The 20,493-nt window shown below is 36.8% G+C and overlaps 1 protein-coding gene across 2 annotated transcripts in view; it reads left to right on the top strand.

The window, feature by feature from the left end:
• LOC145991053 (uncharacterized) overlaps positions 1–20,493 on the top strand; it is a 58,653-nt gene extending 38,160 nt beyond the window's left edge. For both annotated transcript variants that reach the window (XM_083126757.1, XM_083126758.1), the window contains exons 9-14: positions 293–448; positions 10,725–10,859; positions 12,917–13,033; positions 14,337–14,525; positions 15,667–15,812; positions 18,599–20,493. In XM_083126757.1, coding sequence (XP_082982883.1) covers positions 293–448; positions 10,725–10,859; positions 12,917–13,033; positions 14,337–14,525; positions 15,667–15,812; positions 18,599–18,705 — 850 coding nt within the window. In that variant the 3' untranslated portion in view covers positions 18,706–20,493. The remainder of the gene's footprint in view (positions 1–292; positions 449–10,724; positions 10,860–12,916; positions 13,034–14,336; positions 14,526–15,666; positions 15,813–18,598) is intronic.

The raw sequence follows: 20,493 nt of genomic DNA, 5'->3' as shown, positions 1-20,493 counted from the left end.
ATGTATAGCCTCCCCAATGGCGCAGTGGTAGCGTTGTTGCCTTGTAATCAAGGGGTCCTATGTTTGATACCCAGTGGCGGCACATAGTGGTTCAGATCCCACTTAAACTGTAGGTCCAGTCCCGATTAGCCTTACTGTGCACAAAGTTGACTTTAAAGACCAAATCAAAACAAAAAAAACATCTGCATGTATATTATGTTCTTTTTTTTGTGTGTCTGTGTAATGATATGATATTTTACTTTTCATTTCATGAAGACCCAATCTATATTTACTTTCTTGCTTTTATCACTAGGATGGCTTGGGCTCGTGAAAGATGGCTTCGCGATAGGGAGTTCCGGGCTAAAAGAGCATCACGAAGATCCTCGTCTTCAGGTTCATCAAATAGCACCCATTCTCGTAGGTCACGACATCATTCAAAATCACGTTCCCGTCGAAAACGCAGGACTAGGTAAAGAAATTATTATGATTTTCTAGTTATAATTATAGTAGCAATTTGAATTTATTTCTAATCATTAGGGTTAAGTTGATTCAAATGCTTACACTTTGCAACAATTATACATGTTATAGATGTGTGTTGGAAATAATGAGAATAACATGAAGAAATAATGATTTAATCATGAAATCCACCTTTGCCACACAATATTCTTGTAGAATTAATAAAATTGAACATTTTGCATAACATGAAGTGTAATTGAATCAGTGGTGATAAGTAGCAAGATGTAGGTGGCTCTGCGGTAGTTAAGTATGAAATTTTTAGAAGCACTACATTATAAAACAGGGTGTCTACCAGTCAAGAAAGTATTGAAAGTCAAGGAAATTTAAAGAAATGAACAAGTAGGTCAAGAAGTCAAGGAATTATATTTGTGGTCAAGAATTTTTGCTATCACAATGACTGATTAGTTTATTTTACCTCATTTTTCTACCCCTTTGGCTACTTGTGAAGATGAGGATGAGTGAAGGTAAGATAAGATGTATGAAGGGATAATTACAAATATATAGGGATGACTAGAGGCACATATTTTTGGTAAATAAAAAAGCAAAATTTCGGTACAAAAACAGTCAATTTTGTATTCAAAAGTGGTAAATAAAATGGAATTTCGCTGTTATAGCGGTGAAAGAGCGGTATATAAAATGACATTTTGGTTTTAAAAATGTGAATATAATCCCAAACTTGATTTAAAAACTGCACTTACTACACAAAATAAACATATCCCTTCTAGTAGCACATTAAATCATTACCAGAATATTAAGTTTATTTCTGTATAAAGGGGTCCATTTTTGCTTCTCAAATATTTACAGAAGAATTAACCAATTTTCCGTGAATTGCATAACTCACAGGATAATTCAGACTTCAGAAAGTGTCGCGTCCGTATATAAACTGTAAATTTCGTGTTTGAGTCTATTTCGCATTTTGCAGTTCATTTCGCATCATTTCGTTACAAAACAGGGTAGGAAAATGCACCTCACAACTTTCAGAAACATGAAAAATTAACATACAAAACTAAACAATTATAATAGAATAAAGCGAGAAGTTAACCGCACGTTTAGAAGTAAAAAAAGAGATTACTTGAAAAGCAAAATTAACGAAATGGAAACAAACAGCAAAAATAAAAATATCAGAGATTTATATAAGGGTGTAAATGAGTTTAGAAAGGGGTGGCAACCTAAAGTAAACTTGATAAAAGATAAAGACTGTGATTTTCTAGCTGACCAAACCGATCTTCTAAATAGGTGGAAGAACTACTTTAATGACCTTTTAAATGTCCATGTAGGAGATAAATCAGAAGTAAATGAAGTACACACAGCAGAACCTTTAGTTCCAGAACCTAACTTGACTGAAGTTAAAGATGCTATTAAAAGGCTAAAGAATAACAAAGCACCTGGCATTGATTTAATACCAGCTGAGTTAATTAAATATGGTGGAAATTCATTAATATGTCAAATTCATAAATTAATTTGTTTAATATGGAATAAAGAAGAAATCCCTCAACAGTGGAAAGAATCCATAATTGTTCCTGTGTTTAAAAAAGGTGTGATATAATGAACTGCAATAATTACCGTGGAATTTCTCTACTCTCAACAACATACAAAATATTATTTTCCTGTAGTTTACGGTTATTACAAGCATAAGAAAACAGTTTTTCTTTGTGACGTTTCAGGAAAATAATTCTATAATGCAAGCAAGGCGTACATATAAGAAAAACTAATACAAAATATTGTCTAACATTCTTTAACAAGACTAACCCCATATGCTAATGAAATTATAGGTGATTATCAATGTGGATTTAAACATATCGGATCAACTACAGATCAAATTTTTCACATCAGCCAGACACTTGAAAAAAGTGGGAATATAATCAAAATGTCCATCAGCTATTCATTGATTTCAAAAAAGCATATGATTCGGTCAAAAGAGATAAACTATATAATATGTTAGTAGAGTTTGAAATACCTAAGAAGCTTGTTAGTATGATAAAAATATGCACCAGTGAAACAGAAAGTAAACTTCGTGTGGGTATTAATATGTCTGACAAATTTACAATTCATGATGGGTTAAAACCAAGACTAGTAGAGGAGAAGGCTGGGGCCATATCTGATCACGTGGTCCTTGACCTCATGCGCGGACAGATCGCTCTACGCTCCTGTTTTGCAGCCGAATCAAAGCAGTAATTATGAACAAAGAAGAGCCGTAATTATGCCCAAAAGCTAATTGGGAGTGAATACGCAGACTTACTTAGGATCCGACATAACGTATGTCCTTACAGTTGGATTACACAGCCATTTACGCACACATTTTATCGGTAGTTTATATGTCTTCACATTCCTCTGTGAAACATTAGTTTCATGTAAAATTGGGGTTAATTCACTTAGTAATGCGTTTTGTTAGGGCAGAAAGAAAAATATATGTTGAATGCCTAAAATAATTTTGTTAAATAAAGAAAGGCAGAAAGCCAAAATTATGGATAAGTTGAATATGTAAAAGAAAACAATCTCATCTATTGCTCTCTTTTATGAGTGAGAGAGGAACCGTCTTCACTTAACTTCTTCAAATTTGGTAACTTTGCTTCGACTATTGGTATTTATTTCTTAATTAATTTTCCTTATTCAGATTCTGAGTCTTATGAATCTTTGAACTACACAGGGAGGAATGTGAGGAAGTTCCGTGTGTATTATGTAACAAACACTTTAAAAAAACTTTTGACTGAACGAAACCTTGAGACATAGAACTGAAGAAAGTCGAGGGTCACTTTATATACGTATATATATAATCAGTGGGATGTCGAACAGGGGTGCCCACAGGTATGTGAAAGCTGGTTGAGTCCACTTAACTTTTTTTTTGGGGGGGGGGAGGATTGTGATGAAAATTTGACTGAATAAATAATAGAACAATGGAGGATGGAAGTTGAACTGCGTTGTCATTTAAGCATCACTCGTATATAAATAGCAACTTGTGTATTTCCAAGGGAATTATAACAGTTACTATATTATATTATTAGTATTGTTAACGAGACTAGACACGAGAAGAGATGGAATTTTCACGCGACGAGACATACCAGTGTCGTCTCTCGGCAACACGGTATCTACTATTTGAGGTGCACAATATCCAGCCAGCTATTACATATTAAACCTTAACTTTTTATCGTGAATTCTGATGTGGAATTACCCTTGGTTGGAGAAGTTTCCAACTCTATAGTAAGGAAATTGAGCACTAGGATGGGAGATAGTCAAGTCTTGAGTATTAATTACTGTTGCGCTTAGACTGTTGTGGGAATTTTGGTATGACGATTGAGATTTAAATTATTTGGAGGAGGTCGAGATTCAACTCTTCAATAACAACAGTGAACCTAAAATTGACAGGAATTTTGGTGGGGGACTGGATATTAAATTGGGAGGGGCTTGCAGTTTTTTTTATCTTACTATACTCGTGAGAACCTTTATTAAAAAAATACAATGTGATGTGTTCATATATATATTGTCGCCCGCTGTTTTTATTTTTTCATCGGAGATCACGACACGTCGCAACACCTCACTGAAGGCATTGTGAACTGCAACACCTTACAACCCACGAGGGTGCGAAATCATTGAAAACTGGTGAGGGGGAGAAAGTTCGTAACCTACAACCCCCCTCCCCACAAACGTGTGAATTATACGATGTACATATTTGTAATGTTATTAAAAGTAAAAATAAATTACTCAATTAAAATAATTATTGTGATTATTAATTAGAAATTAATTTGTTACTTTCATATATATCAGATAGTGTAAAGCAGCTAACTAATTCCATTATTAACCGGTTAAAGATGTTAATAAATTATGACATAGTTGAAGTGGTTTTACTATGTGTAAGTTTTTGTTTAGTTTGTGCACTATGTTAATATAAATCAATTATATTTCATAGTTATTATTGTTTTGCATTCTTGTTTTACTTTTACTGTGCGTATTGATGTAGATTTGTTAATGATCTCTTGAGACAGAAAGCATTCAACACTCACAACTACACTAATTTGTGTGTGTTTTCAATATTATTCTTAGTAAAGTATATTTGAAATTAAAAGTAATTGTTTATCTTTTCATTGTTATAACAAAAACTCTTTCCGAGGGGAAATTTTTGGTGTTTTTTTTTTGTGGCCAAGATTGTTGGTGGGGGGGGAATCCCCCTCATCCCCTCCAGGATTTCGCACCCTGAACCCAACAATCCAGAAATACAAGAAAAAAGGAGTGAAAAGAACAAAACAAATCAGCCTTTCCACGTTTCTTTCCGTATGGGGTAAAGACTCAGCTGGGTTTTGTCCGCCCATGACGTCACACCCGCGGCAGTCGCGAAAAGAGGCATGTCTGACCCCAGCCTTTCCTTCTATAGCTCTTTTCAGTTGTTACGGCGTGCGCTCTAGAAGCTGGCAGGGGAAGTGGAGAGCGGGGAAACGACCTATCCAGCGCAACGAGACAGGCCGGTTAGGGAGAGAGACTGCAGCGTTGCCAGAGTAGCGGGAAAGGAGAGTTGAAATCGAAAGAACAATGAAATACAGACGTCCCATTGTTCGCGTATGTCCTAAGAATGCATATTATCCCCATCTTGTGGTCAGTAGAATACCGATAAGTGTACGATATCAAGTGTATACGTTGTAGGAATTCTTTCCAACTGTACCGAATGGTATCTATAGCATTGTCCATTACAATCACTGCGTCTTTGATGTTCCTTTCGTCAAGCGGATCTAAAAGATCCATTTTTCGCAAAAACGTTACTCTGGCTGTAACTATATCAGCTCTCTCCATCAGAAATCGTCTACCGTCATTGCTCTTTTTGTACTTTAACCCCATATACTTCAGTATCCTCCACAACGACGAAACTCCCCACTGAAAGCTTATTTGTGTATGCAAATCAACGAAAACTTGTTCAGTGTTGGATATTCGCCCTTTACATAATACCCGAGGATAATTCTTCTTGTTATATCTTTATCGCAACCGTCGATTGTCTTTGTGATACTGTTCCTTTTGATTCGTTTGCGCGGTGATTCAAATGACGTGGAACCCGACGCCTCAAGACTGTCTTTGCCTTCCCTAACAATACGCTGCACAGTTCGCGTACTCACTCCAAAAGATTCCAACACACTCTGTTGCACTTTGTGCACACTTACCAAGGGACCACTGTTTTCTGCTTTCTTTTGATAATATCCATGAACCCTACTGATTATTTTCCTGCCTTGGCTATAAACTACCCTCTTTCCTGTTCGCCATCGTACGATACTTACTGCCAGGGGCGCCGACTTGTCAAAATTATTAGGGGGGGGGGCTCTGATCACTGAAATAAATTAATCAATTACTCACTCTCTCCCTTTTTTAAGTTTTGGCCTCAGTGTTCGGACTCTCATAAAAGCCCATGAATTCCTCAAAAATATCAAAATTTTTATTCACAGTTCGAATGTAGAATATTGATTGTCAACGGATGGATATGTCACAAGTTTCGTCAACCATAATAGCAAAATATTCTCGACTTTTAATATCTGCTACCAAGGAGCGCAAAACAGATCTTCCTAATATATCAATGATCTCGTTCTGAATGTCATGTAGCCCGAACGTCCCACCCACTACCCTAGTTCATGCACATCGTCTTTTGAAACTTTTTTAGTAAAAATTTTAACAATACTCATAATTATATACTTAGTATATAGTAATAAGTCATGTGTTTTGTTTTCTCTGGTCATAGCCCCCCCCCCCCCCCCAAAGTTGATGGTTTAGCGGTCTCAGTCCCCCAAAGGTGACGGTCTAGTCTAGAACATTTCAAATGCGTATTTAAAGTTAAGTTCATGTGGCACAATTCAGAGTAAACTTGACAAGAGAAGCAAAATTATTTGGGGGGCTCTGCCCCCCCATCGTTAACATTGGGGGATCTCGAGCCCCCCAAGCCCCATGGAGTCGGCGCCTATGCTTACTGAGTTAATAAGCACAAAGCTCCCTATGGAACAACGAGAGTACAAATAAACGTCACATCACATGCCACATACACGTTTATCGAAGAAACAATGCAGTTAGGTAATACACGACGCGACAACAATTACTCCCACGTACGTTATTCCTACATCCCGCTCATAACAAACAGGAATCAACACTAGGGCAAAATACCATCAGCAACGCGGTGAATTGGCAACACAGCAACGAGCAGAACGAAGTTAGCGCTGCAGCTTCCTCCCGCAACTGCGTAACTCTCGGCTCCACCGCTAGGTGGTCTGTTCTCTGGTTGGTCAGCGGCACGTTCCCCGCTCCCCACTTCCCCTGCCAGCTTCTAGAGCGGACGACGTAAGAACTGAAAAGAGCTATAGTAGTCTTGGGTTAAAACAAGGAGATGCATTATCTCCATTGCTCTTTAATTTTGCCTTAGAGTATGCTGTTAGGAAGGTAAAAGAAACTAAAGAAGGACTAAAATTAAATAGTGTGACTCAGTTGTTAGCATATCCAGATAATATAGACTTACTGGGGGATGATGTGAATACAATTAAGAATAATGCTAAAATATTTTTCAAAACTGCTAGAGAGATAGGTTTGGAAGTTAACAAAGAGAAAACTAAATATATGCTTACAGGCCGAAACCAAGTGTTAGGCAATAATCAAAATTTAATTATTGATAACAACTCGTTTGAACCAGTTTCCAAATTCAAATATAATATTAACAAATGAAAATTATATTAAAGAGGAAATAAAAAGTAGGCTTAATTCAGGAAATGCATGTTACTTCTCTCTTCATAAACTTTTGTCTTCTCGTTTAATATCTAAGAAACTAAAAGTTAAAATATACAAGACAGTAATTTTGCATGTAGTATTATATGGATGTGAAACTTGGTCCCTTACATTGAAAGAGGAACATAAATTGAGAGTATTTGAAAATAAGATCCTTAGGAAAATCTTTGGACCTAAAAGGGATGAGGAGACAGGTGAGTGGAGAAGGTTACATAATTTAGAACTACATAATTTGTATTCATGTCCAGATATTATTAGAATAATTAAATCAAGAAGACTTAGGTGGGCAGGCCATGTGGCACGAATTGGAGAGAAAAGAGGAGTTTACAGGATTCTTGTTGGGAAACCTGATGGTAAGGCCAAGACGAAGATGGAGGGACAAGTTGAGATGGACCTAAGGGAAATTGGTAGTGATGGAAAAGAGTATATAGATCTTGCTCAAGATAGGGAAAGATGTAAGGCCTGTGTTGCTGCAGCCATGAACCTTCAGGTTTAAGAAGGCTAGAGAGTTAGTTAGTTATGTGTTATTTCACATTTCGTGTTTTCGTCAAAAACGAAATATGCATGCCTCTAGGGATTACAATACAAGCCCCACATAAGATTATACTGGTTGCGAGTTCAGATGCCAGAGCCTAGCTAGTCTATGAAATGCAGTCCAGGATGCATAATCAGGGTGGCTACTCGCCTAGAATTCCTTGAATTCTGGGAATTATGCGTGAATTATTGGCTCTGGGAATTATGCATGGATTCTGCTTGAATTTTTATCCGTAGACTTAAAAAAATTGCAACTTTTATTAATCCAAATCCCATTCAATTTTTACATTTATTAATACCCTGAGGCAAGTGTATCACAGTTTAGCTTTTATTTTTATCGAGGAAGGAGAAGAAATAGAAAGCTGCATCAAAAATAAAACAGAATCTTCTCAATCTGTTTGCTTTGTTAGTGTTCTTTGAAGAGAAAAAATCTATCCGGCATACGGAAGATTATTGCAAGATATCTTGAAGTTGATTAGGTAAATTTGGATTTGTTATACAATTAACAATTTTTCATTAGTTTCTACATCTCGTAACATTTGTGGCTTGTGTTTGCACACCTTAAATTAAATATGGCGGTAATACGTGAGGTTCAAATAGAGAAAACATCTTCTTGTACCCTTGAATTTTTGAAAGGTCGCCTTGAAAACTGGGAATTATACTTAACAGCTTCGCAGTTTTCATCTTAACTGGCCTTTGGTAGGGGGTTTTCATTGAATAAATATTTGTTCTAAATTGCTAATTTCCACCTTTTCCTAGGTATGGGTCATGTAAATAAAGAATTCATACTATGGGAATGAGAGACGCGGTAATAGATAATTAAGGTACTCACGTTTTCCGCGAAGCTGTGTTACATTTACACCATCCTAGTTGGAATTCGTTGTGTTGTTTTTTCCTAAATCGACGCTAGGTGTGCTGCTGTCGCCTGTATGTCTGCGTATATGTCTTCTGCTGTTCACCGGTGTTAATTGCTGCAGTAACTGAAACCAGGCTTGGTGTGCCTGACCACTATCAATGTTCAGTTCATGTTTGTAGTGCATAATAGCCTGTGTTTCTTTAATTTTTGTGTATGAGGGTGTGTGCTTTGTATTTGACATGTACATGAGTACCTTAATTAAATAAAGAATTAAAAATGAAAAGGGTCAAGAAAAAGTCATGACAAACTCAAGAATGTTGGATTTGTTATTTTGGTAGACACACTGTAAAAGTTATTGCTTGTAGTATGAAATTTACTATAGATACTTTTTTCCTTCACATTTTGAAGATTAAGCTAACATCTTTTGAAACTGCACAGGACTGCCACCAATGTATAATATTTTAAATTTAAATGACTTGTGATATTTCCATGTAATGTTACTAAATAATGAGCAGCATTATAGAGAAACTGTAGGATGTTACTCTCTCTCGCCAAAGTAAACATAGCTCTCCAACTATAGAAGTAGAACTGCCATTGAACATTTTGCATAACCCGAAGTCGAAGTCTTACTGCAGCTGTATAGCAGCAATGTTGTCAGAAGGTACGTGGCTTCAGACCAGCCAGTCTCAATAATGTGAGGAGGTGTAGCTAAGAAGGATCTCTGTCTTTACCTTTTATCTTGGCATCTCTTTATGCAACTACCACCTCTGGACCGGCCAGACAGTCATCCAATTGTAACTGTAAATCTCGCACTGTCACCTCAAGAATGGGTTTCTCAAGATTGAGGAGAGGCTGGTTGTTCAAAAACCATTGATTCCACTAAGACTCAATTTGTCACTTTCAGTGAAATCTTTGAATTGTTGCCATTCACAATAGTAAGTAGAAATGATGATTAGGCTAGATGAAAGATGAAGCACTTATACCACTTCTTTCTGGGCTAATGAAGGTTTTTGCCAATTTTTGATCTGTAAGAACTAAGATAGATGATGTCATAGTGTTGCAATTTATAAAATGTAGGTCTAACACTGCCAAGTCATCTGTGAGGATTTGCACTAAAGCTGTAAACAAAATTTCATCTGCAAGGCTGCCTTTGGTTAGCTGTAGAGAAGCTGCTTGTATTTTATAGCATACATTTCACTGATTTGAACTCCATTGAATTGTCAGAAAAATATCGTGTTTTGATACAACTGATGGGTAGTATCGCTGGAAGAAGGGTGTAAGGGGTGACATTCTGCTAAGGCACTCTAATGACAACCTGCATTTTTGCAGGCAAGCGAGGCTCCACTGATCTGAAGACTGTAGAGAAGACAGGGAAATTGACCCATGACTTTGAATGAATAAATAAATAAATTTTAAAAAAATGGTGTAGTCAGGGAATATGAAATGTGGCTGTTGCACATGTAGAGAATATGAATTTGACGCTTTTTTCTAAATCCATATTTAATATAACGGTGTTTCACAAATAAAAAGTGATACTTTAAAATACAGTGCTCCTGACAGCATTCATTTCACATTTCAACCCCCAAAAAATGCACTGCAAAAAGATTTCAAATCAATTAATACTTTTGGGAAAGTCTGGGAATTTATTTATTATATAATAGCTGCAGTAGCTCTGTCATTAGGGCATCTGACTATCATGTGAGAGGTCCAGTTTCAATCCTAAACGGGAGAACCTGGATATTTTCCATCTGTTTAAGTGTCTCCGGCACCCACCCAGCATTGTATAAAGTGGTTACCTGGAGAAAACTATGGGGAGTAAAGGCAGCCAGGAGGTGGTGCTGATCACATCACTGCCACCTTTGGCCGTGATCAGGAAAGTGTGGGGCCCTAACTCCACATCCCCTATATGCCTGCATGGTGTGATGCAAAACACAGGCAGCACTTTACTTTTTATTTATTTATTTAATTAAAAATTAGGGAATTTTTTGTGGCAAAATCAACTGTTGCCCTGTTGGCCTTTTTTTTTAATTCACTGTCCACTGAATTGAAAGTGGATGGCTTGACAGTACACTGATTATTTCTTTATCTCTTTCTTTTGCAGTCAAAGAGCTTCCACTGGCTCATCAAATTCATCATCAATTCGAGGAGGCAGTAGAAGCCGCAGTGGTAGTAGAGATGACCGTAGCTTTTGGTCACATTCTCCATCCTGTAGTTCTCATGGTTCAAGTTGCTCAAGGTATGTGAAAATATGTGTGTATTTGAACTGTTTAGGATATTAGGATCAGAAGAAACACACTTGAAAGGATCCCAGTGTGTGTACACCGGAACCCTGCTTTTAAATTCCTGCATTTTAAGTTTATTCATCTTCATTCCTGAGTAATGTAAAATTGAGGTTGCATTGTATTTCGATATCTTGAAACGGTAAGATTATATTTTAATGCTGATCAAAATCTGCAAACATTTCATATTGATCCAGCCCTAGTAATTATTATACTCAGTTTGCTGCTATCCATAAAAAGTTAACAATATTCTAATTTGAAAAAAATATGTATACATTTAGAGAAAGTATCAGTCAGACCATTGGATATTATGCACAATTGGAGTTAATAGTAGTAATGCTACTGCACATTTAATGACTTTAAGAATTTCAGCTACTAAAATTATTATATCTTTATTATTAATACGAGGGTCATTTGAAAAGTAACTGCCGTTTGGCCGTAAATAAATAACCCACATAGATACAACAAATTTTTACTTTACATCTGATAGGTACTGCTGTCCTCTAATTTTCAACATAGTCGCCATGTAAATTCAAGAACTTGTCATAGCGTTTCACCAACTTACCAATACCTTCTGCATAAAACTCGGCTGCCTGAGAATTGAACCAACCTGTCACAGCATTTTGAAGATCCTCTTTGTCAGCGAAGTGCTGTGCCCCAAGCCACTTGTTCATGAGAGTGAACAGATGAAAATCAGAAGTTACCAAGTCCAGGATGTATGGAAGATGATCAAAAACATCCCATTTGAATTGGCGCAAAATGTCTTGTGTTCGCCGAGCAGTGTGAGGGCAAGCACTGTCATGCACGAACCCAACCCCAGATGTCAGCAGACCGCGACGTTCGTTCTGGATGACTCTTCTCAGTTTCTGCAAAGTGTTACAGTAAACTTCAGAAGTGATTGTTGTACCACGTTACATGAATTCGACAAGCAAGATTCCCTTAGCATCCTAAAACACGGTGGCCATAACCTTCCTCGCTGACAAAGTTTGACGGGCTTTCCTCGGCTTGTTTAAAGAACCGATATGACCCCATGCCATTGACTGTTGTTTTGTCTCAGCGTTCACATACGCCACCCAAGTCTCGTCGCCAGTCACTATTCTGTTCAAAAACTCCTCTCCTTTCGTGTTGTACCGGGAAAGAAAGTCTAAGGCAGAGACCATTCGACTGGTTTTGTGGATCTCCGTGAGAATTTTCGGGACCCACTGAGCACAGAACTTCCGGCAGCCTAATTTTCCTGTGACAACCTCGTACAACACAGTCCGAGAAATGTTCAGAAAGTTCTGAGATTGTGAATCGACGTTTCTCACGAACTTTGTCGTCAATTTTCTTGACGAGATCATCACTCACTACAGAAGGCCTACCACTCCTACATCATGAATGTTTGTTTTTTCTTCCTGCTTTGAAAAATCTGATCCACTGATGCACAACACCTTCAGCCTTAAAGTTTGGGCCGTATACAGCACACAATTCAAGATAAATGTCTGCCGCTACCAGATTTTTTGCCCAAAAAAATCTTATCACTCCACGTACCTCGCATTTGATGGGATTTTCGATGGCAGCACACATTTAGTGACATTATAACCAGCACACGCACGGCACTACGATGCTCTCACTAGCACATCACAGATTGCATGATGTAACAACGGTTGCGCTCTGCCCACTATTACTAGAACCACACCACAACAGCGGTTACTTCCCGAATTACCCTCGTAGTTCTGCTGTGATTGTGTTCTCACTGACAAAAGTATGAACAGTTTCCATTTAGGATAAAAGTGGAGTAGCTATAATATGGGAGGGGATTTTACAATTTTAGGATTAGTGAAATTTTGTTGACACTCCATTTGACAAGGATGAATTATCCTAACCATAAAAAGTTCAATAACAATGATGGTGTAGTTAATGGATTTTTTTTTTCTGGAAATACATGTGAATTTCAACTGTGCTTCAAGTTCTTATATTTTGACCAGTGATATTACTCTCCCAGGATAATTTTTTAATTATTTTTTCCTTTCAGTTCCTCAAGAAGTAAAAGTAGGAGAAAAAGAAGTAGAAGCTCTAGTAGACACCGTAGTCGCTCACACCGCCATCACAGCAGAAGGCGTTATAGCCAGTCACATACTTGGAGAGAGAGGTGAATACATATCACATATACGTATGAGCAGGGCTGAGCCTATACCAATGAAAAGTAAAATGCATCAATATCGTCCAATACCACTGGTATCGATTGGAATTTAATCACCGATACAGACTTTCGCGGAGTCGATATAACTCGGATATTATGCAAAATGAACAACTTTTGTATTTTAGCAACAAGGAAATGTATATTGTTATTAAATTATTATCTCATCTGAAATTATGAATATTTTAAAGCAGAACTATGATATAGTTCCATCTGGGCTACTTTGAATTGTTATCAAGTATCAGTATTGGTGGGAAATTGGTAAGAGTATGGACATTGATGTTGGCTCATTCATATTTGTGATGCTCCTTTTTCTAATATTTCCATTGATGGTTATACCTGTACTGGGATTTGATAAAATTGAATATTGTGAAATCTAAAATTGTATTTAGTTCTGGTTAAGATTTGTCCACTTTGTTTCTTAAGAATTACATTCTTGTATGTGTGAAGTTTTGTAAAAATATTTAATTAAGTAATGAGGCCATTCCCCATCCAGGATGAAGTCTGAAGCATTAATTTTTACATGCATTAATAATTAAATCAAGTCTAAATTTCTTCTTAAAGTACAGCTTCAGTTTTCATCTTAACCAGCCTTGTGGCAGGCATTTTTCATTGAATAAAAATCTGTTTTCTTAATTTCGAATTATTTCCAAGTAGAGGGTGATTAAATAAATGTTAAGAAAAAGTCAAGAATTTTGGATTCGTTATTTTGGTAGACACCCTGTACAAGGAGTTCAGCCTAAAAGTACATGGTGGATATTAATACTGAGAATTATTGATTCAGTGTAGTTACAGCAAGTACTGAAATAGACCTCTGTCTATTCTGCATGCATTTGGAGTCCTCTCACAATACTTCTGGCAATATTTCACTTTACAATTTGGCACACACAGAGGATGTATTATGTAGAAATTTTGTCATAAAATGCAGGTTTGATAAAGACTCTAATCCGGATCTTGTTTGTACTACCTATGTTGCCATTAATTTATTAAAACACTCTTATAAAAAATGACATTTTGGCGGCAATATGATAATTGATATCTTAAATTTTACTTGGAAACTTTACACTTATTAAACAAAATAAAATAAAACATCCTAGGTTTATTCCTTTTAAAGAAATTTGTTTTTCGTCCCAATATCTGCGGAACTCTCACAATAATCCATACTTAGTGATGTTTATGCAAATAAATTGCAAGTTTCATGTTTAATAGGTTTTTCAACATGTTCAATATAATTTTGCATTTTGCATTTTTACAGATCTCGCTCGCCCATAAGAAAATCCAATGGCTGGCAGTTGACAGAGAGAGAGAAGCTAAGGCAGGTTGAGGAAAGAAGAGTTATATATGTAGGACGTCTTTCTGAGGGAACAACCAAAGCAGAGCTTCGACAACGTTTTGAAGCTTTTGGTCCTATTATCGACATCAGTGTTCATTTTAGGGAGCATGGGTAAGTTGTACTCTGCTATTTTCTCGCATTACAAACTTACCATATATGTTACCATGTAAACATTATTCTTTTGTTCTTTTCCATATTAATAAATATTTGAGAATCAAAAATGGACTCCTTTACAGAGGAATAAACTTGAAGTCCACAAATGTGCACTCTTAGGAGAGAAATATTTATTTTGTGTAATTAGTGTAGTTTTAAAAAATCAAATTTAGGGTTGTATTCACAATTTTTACATCAAAATGTCATTTTATATACTGCTTCTGATCCCAAAATGTGTCCCATGTTTTGTACCAAAAATCTTGATCTTTTATTCACCATAAATATGTGTGTGTGGTGAAGGGGGTGGGGGGTTCAGTGTTCAATATAGTCATACTTTCATTGCACATTCCAGGAGTGGGAAAATATCAGTACAGTCAATATTTTTTCTTCTTGTTTCTGCATTTTGGGATATACATAATGACTTTTCAGTGGGAACCAAACATACAGCGATGCCTGCTGAGGAAATAACTTTATTCTGTTCAAGAACAATATACAACAGAGAAACAGCACAATAAAAAGGGACTAAATTTGGTCCCAGTACTTCGACTCCTCCTTGTAGTTATCTGTTGTTTCCATTGCAGATAATATTTATCATTATGAGTGTCAGTGTGGGGCCCCTTGAGCTAGAAACTGGTGTAGATAGCAAGGGAAGAAAATGCAGAAGCAGTGTAGAAAACTATTGAGAAATGAAAGAGTTCATTAATAATTCTTTTTTTTTCATTAAAAACAAAGTGCTTTTAAAATTGACTAATTTTTTACCCTAAATATTTTTGTACAATATTGTACAACATAATTATGTACAACAAATTTTAATCTTCTTACAAACAGTTTTGTGTTCAAGAACAAAAATGCGCGAAGGATGGGAATGGGGATGTGAAGGACAGGTATTATATTTTAAATGAAATTCACTCTTCACTTGGATTGCTCATTTATTGCTTGGCTTCATTTAAATTGGTCACTACTTATTCTTTTAAAATTTAAATCTGTAATTTTGACCATTTGGCCAGTTTTCACTCCTATAACTCTGCTAACATTGATTTGTAAACATGTGCAACATTACTGACTGGTAAACTGAAGCATATTTACATGTTTACCATAGGGACAATTATGGATTTGTCACCTTTGGCTATAAGGTGGATGCTTACGAGGCAGTAGAACATGGAAATGATGATCCATCTTTACCAAAATACGACCTATGCTTTGGTGGTAGAAGGGCATTCTGTAAAGTGCGCTACTCGGATTTAGGTAAGTTGATTCACATTGTCGCAAAGGTGGATTTATTATTAGCAACTTTGTCACTAAGTTTTTCACATTTTAATGCAACAAAGTGGGCAATTTTCTGTTAAGATGTCTCAAATTGAAAGTGTACATTTGTAACTGGAAGTTACATTCTGCACCATGAACATGCATAAAGCATGTAGTGGTGTGGCTCGGTATAATATGTCTTTGCCATAGAGACAACCTCCATGCTACGATGCCAAGGTTCTGTGTTCGAATCTCTGCCTGGGCATGGGTATTCTTTGCGTCTCCTCAACAATTTCATCGTATCATCATTCATCCTCATCGTCGCAAATAACCAAAAGTGGCAGAAAAGTGTTGCCAAATGACAAAAATCAAATCAGATCTTGACCATACTGAAGGTGATGTTATTAGCACCATGCTCTTGCTGGCTTTATTCACCATTAATGAGATACACGGTTAGCCTCATAGTTGTTTAGGTTGCAACATTAATAAAAAAAATACCACAGGATAGACTCCCAGACTGGACCATCACTGTTCATCTCATTCTTGATGAACATGTAAAGTTTTCACAAAAGCATTGAATATTCACCGAAAGCAGTCACCTATTGTGTTAAGCTATCCACTCATAATTTTGTTACTGAAGGTTCCATATTTTGAGTCCCAATATGAGGATGGGTGCTTGTTTGCATGTGTCCCGTAATCAGTATTATGTAATCATCATTGTGATGATGGAAGTGATTGAAAGGAAGGAGTGCCACAAGGGCTAAATAATAAAAAACTAACTAACTCTCTAGCCTTCTTAAACCTGAAGGTTCATGGCTGCAGCAACACAGGCCTTCCATCTTTCCCTATCTTGAGCAAGATCTATATACTCTTTTCCATCCCTACCGATTTCCCTTAGGTCCATCTCAACGTTGTCCCTCCATCTTCGTCTTGGCCTTCCTACAGGTCATAATAAATATGAAGGAAATAGGGAACACTCGCCAGACACTCGTGGCCACGGGCTGCATCTTCAAAAGATGGTGGAAACTGAAGTGAGTATTTGATCTGCAGAATTACCAGGAGTATCGAAGATGTAGTGGTACAGAAAAAGTTGATTCTCTCACCAGGCTCCTTGAAAACTCTGAGTGGTATGGTGTGTTATGGTGGGAGGGTTGAGTGGGAGTTAGTTGTAAAGTGAGGTTTTTTGGGGGTGGGGAAAGGGGTGGATGATCGCTACCCAGTAGCAGCCATTGAGAGGGGTACTGTGATGGGTGGTATGGGCAAAGTCCAGGTTGTGGGTGGAGGAACAGTAGTTCTTGATCCTGAAGTCTAAGGGCTGTGGATGTTTCCCACAGGTAAAAGCTACTACAGATGTTCCAGCTGAAGATCTGGATGAGGTTTGAGGTGTGGCAGATTCCTTTCAGGTGGAGGGTAAATTTGCCAGTGGCATTGTGAATCTGAAGGGCGTGAGAAGTGATGAAAATTGAGCAGGTTTCGCACCTAGGATGGTTTCATTGGTTGTGTGGTGAAGGGGTGTTGTAGATGAGGATATTTTTACACTGTTAAAATTAACATGTTTCTTCACTGTTAGGGAAAAAAATAATGTTCAGGGTAAACAATGGAGACATAGCTTTTGAGAAATGCACATGTTTACTGCTGGGTGAAGGAAAAAGAACAAAGAAAAGTTGGTTATTCTGTTTTAGAGAGCACGATGGGCAGAAGCAAGATTATAGAGACAATGATTTTCTCGAATAAGTGATTTAGCACAGAGCAATGCATCTTGAGTGTAGGTGCCAAAGTTCCATATAAGAGAATATATCCTCCCTTTTACCTACAGTTGACTACAACTGTAACATGATCCTCAGGTGGAGTACACCAGACTGAAAGAAAATAATTCCCATAAGGCAGTGTGGAAATAGACAAAAAATTAGTGGATGAATACCTACCGTTGTTTTGTGGGTGTGTGGAGTTCTTCCATAGATGTTGAGAATATTGCAAAATTTGGTAAGGCATCTGTTTTTTATAGATGAAGCTGTGGTTGTGGAGTGCTGCTATGTGTGAGTGACACTTACTTAAAATCACATGGGAAAGATTATTTATTCCTGTCAGAAATTCAGACGAAACTCAAGAATAATTCCAACAGCTAACATAAAACCACATGTACCATACAAACTATATCACTGCTGTACACCAACGTCCATCACTCCCATGGCCTCCACTCCATTGAACTATACCCCACAATCCCAGCACTGGAGGGGTTACATAATCAGTTCCAATATTTTTTGATTGTACCTTGTACTCGAATATCGGCTGTGTACTGATAGACATTCCTTTAATTACAGGACAGGAATAATGTGTCCTTCAGAGGTGTTAACGGTTCCCAATTTTTGTCTTGTATTGTGAAGTACTGTGTGGTAACAGGTGTCTGCACCTACTTCTGTTTATGTGTATACTCTAGGGGTGTGCAAGATGAAGTTTTTTTTAGTTAGGGTAGGAAATAAAAAAAATATCCTGATGATTTAGATGGAGAAATGTTCATGATTTGCCAACACAATGAAAACCTCGAATTGTACACGATATTCCTCCTTGAAGAGAAGGTATTCACATTTTTGGAATGAAACAGCACTCATAGTACACAACCATTTGAAATTTAATGGCTGTCCAGAAAGTCAGGTTCAAGACAGGAATTCTCTTCCCTGATGTCTGTTCTGGCATTTCGAGATCCTGCACTCCCCTGGTATACACATACTCATTTGTCTGAAAGTCGTTAAGAAAGAGCCATTTAATTTCACACTTTACTTTTGCAGATGCAATGGGGACCGATTCATCAGGCAGACAGATGGCTAGGGGCGAAAACTCGTTTGACTTACTTCTGAGGGAGGCTCAGGCCAAATTGAGGAAAAGAAAAATGTGACAAATGCTAAATGTTCTAGGTGTAGCATGTTTCACGGTAGACTATTCTAATTTTCTCTGGACGATTCATGTGTCATTGCTATGCTCTTTCTCCTAGAAGCAAGCAGTCATAATTGTCCAATAGCACTAGCATGGTGTGTATGTGGTTGGATGCGTGAACGTATGCGTGCGCGTGCGTGTATGGTCCTATGATCAAAGAATTTTAAATGTACATATTGTATACATAAGAAAAAGAGGTGCTTAGTTTTTGCAGTAGGCTTCGTGTGAACACTGCAGATTCCACAGAGATTTTTTTTGATGAATTTTGTGTGTTGGACAACTGCCAGTGTGAGCTGGTCTTAACTGCAATTATGGATTTGCTGTTGAAATTTGAAAGCAGTGAGTATAGTAATTGTTGATAGTCGACTTCTTTTGTCCATGTTAATTGCAGTCTACAGTTGTGTAAATATTATTGGTAATATTACTCTTCATTTATCATAATATACATAGCGATTGTGCAATAATGCAAGAAGTAAGAGTTTGTGAATCTGTAAGACCTCAAAATATATATGTATATACATATAGAGATGATATACAATACGATTCATACGTATGTAATTGAGAATAATGTGATTTTTCTTGCAAGAAAGCATGGCAAGTTTTTGAACAAACTGTCCATTGTTAGTAAAGTACAGATATGAACTAAATGGATTTTTAAAGAAGTCACTATGTAAGAGGTTACTAAGAGTTGTTTTTACCAATGGTAGTACTTGTATTTATATTATCTAGTCACTGCTGTTAACTAATCTATGTTTTGCACTGTTTTATTGATCTTCCCCCATATCCATTGAAAGTTCGCAAATCTTTTGCGTAATGCAGGTTTTAATATTACGTATACCATAATTCTGAGATGATATTGTGTTGTAGCAATAGGTGAAGTGTGGCGGTTGTTTTGTTCAACCTGCCATAATGATGATAGTCAAATATCTTCCAATTCTGTTTTTGTATTGTTTAGCTGGTTTGACAAGGAGTAACAATTTATTTTAGCATAATTAACACTTAATGACATTTAGAATAACAACATAATTTGGAAGCTACAGCAAAGATTGAATTGAAAATGCTTCTATGGGCAGTGGATAATTTCTCATGAAGTGAAGATTATAATTTTTTTATTTTCTTGTTCAGGTGATGAAATGATATAGTATTTTTTATGTAGTGTTTTTTGCTCAAAACGAAGAAAACTGCCATTGGTTTGTTGTATTTAATAAAAACAAAAGCAGTCTGGTGGGTGTCCAAAGTTTACATTTCTGTGATCTGAGCTAGTAAAAATGAGTGTTTTTTGGGTTTAATATAAGTTCCATGGTTGTAAATGTAATATATACACCAAGTAGAGAGAAGTGCCAAAAATATTACTTACATCCTTTTCTGTTACTAAGCCTAAGAAACAGAGAAGGTTTTAAGTAAAGGATAAACAAAAAAAAGTATATTCTCAATGATAATTAGTTTTCAAAAGATACCCAGAAATGCAATCACATTTTGTGGAAAATCACTCAAGGTAGCTGTCTTGCTTGGAGGTGTTGATCGACACATTAAATAGCAATCGCTGTGAACATTTGCAGAGATCTCCAAAGGAAAAGTAGGTGACCAATGTATCTCTCATGTAGAACACTGTCTCTTCGTAAAAATTGTATTTTTGTTGCTTGTTATAAGAAGTGATATCTTGCAGGCAAATGCAATATTTTTGGCAGTAGGATCTGGAAAATGGATTCGAAGAGACAAGTATGTTGAATAAAAGTGTGCTTCAAGCATT

Source organism: Lepisma saccharinum, chromosome 8 (assembly GCF_977018435.1).
Source record: "Lepisma saccharinum chromosome 8, izLepSacc3.1, whole genome shotgun sequence".
Lineage (NCBI taxonomy): Eukaryota > Metazoa > Arthropoda > Insecta > Zygentoma > Lepismatidae > Lepisma > Lepisma saccharinum.
Note: the sequence above shows the minus strand (reverse complement) of the source record. Positions and strands in the feature narration are given on the sequence as shown.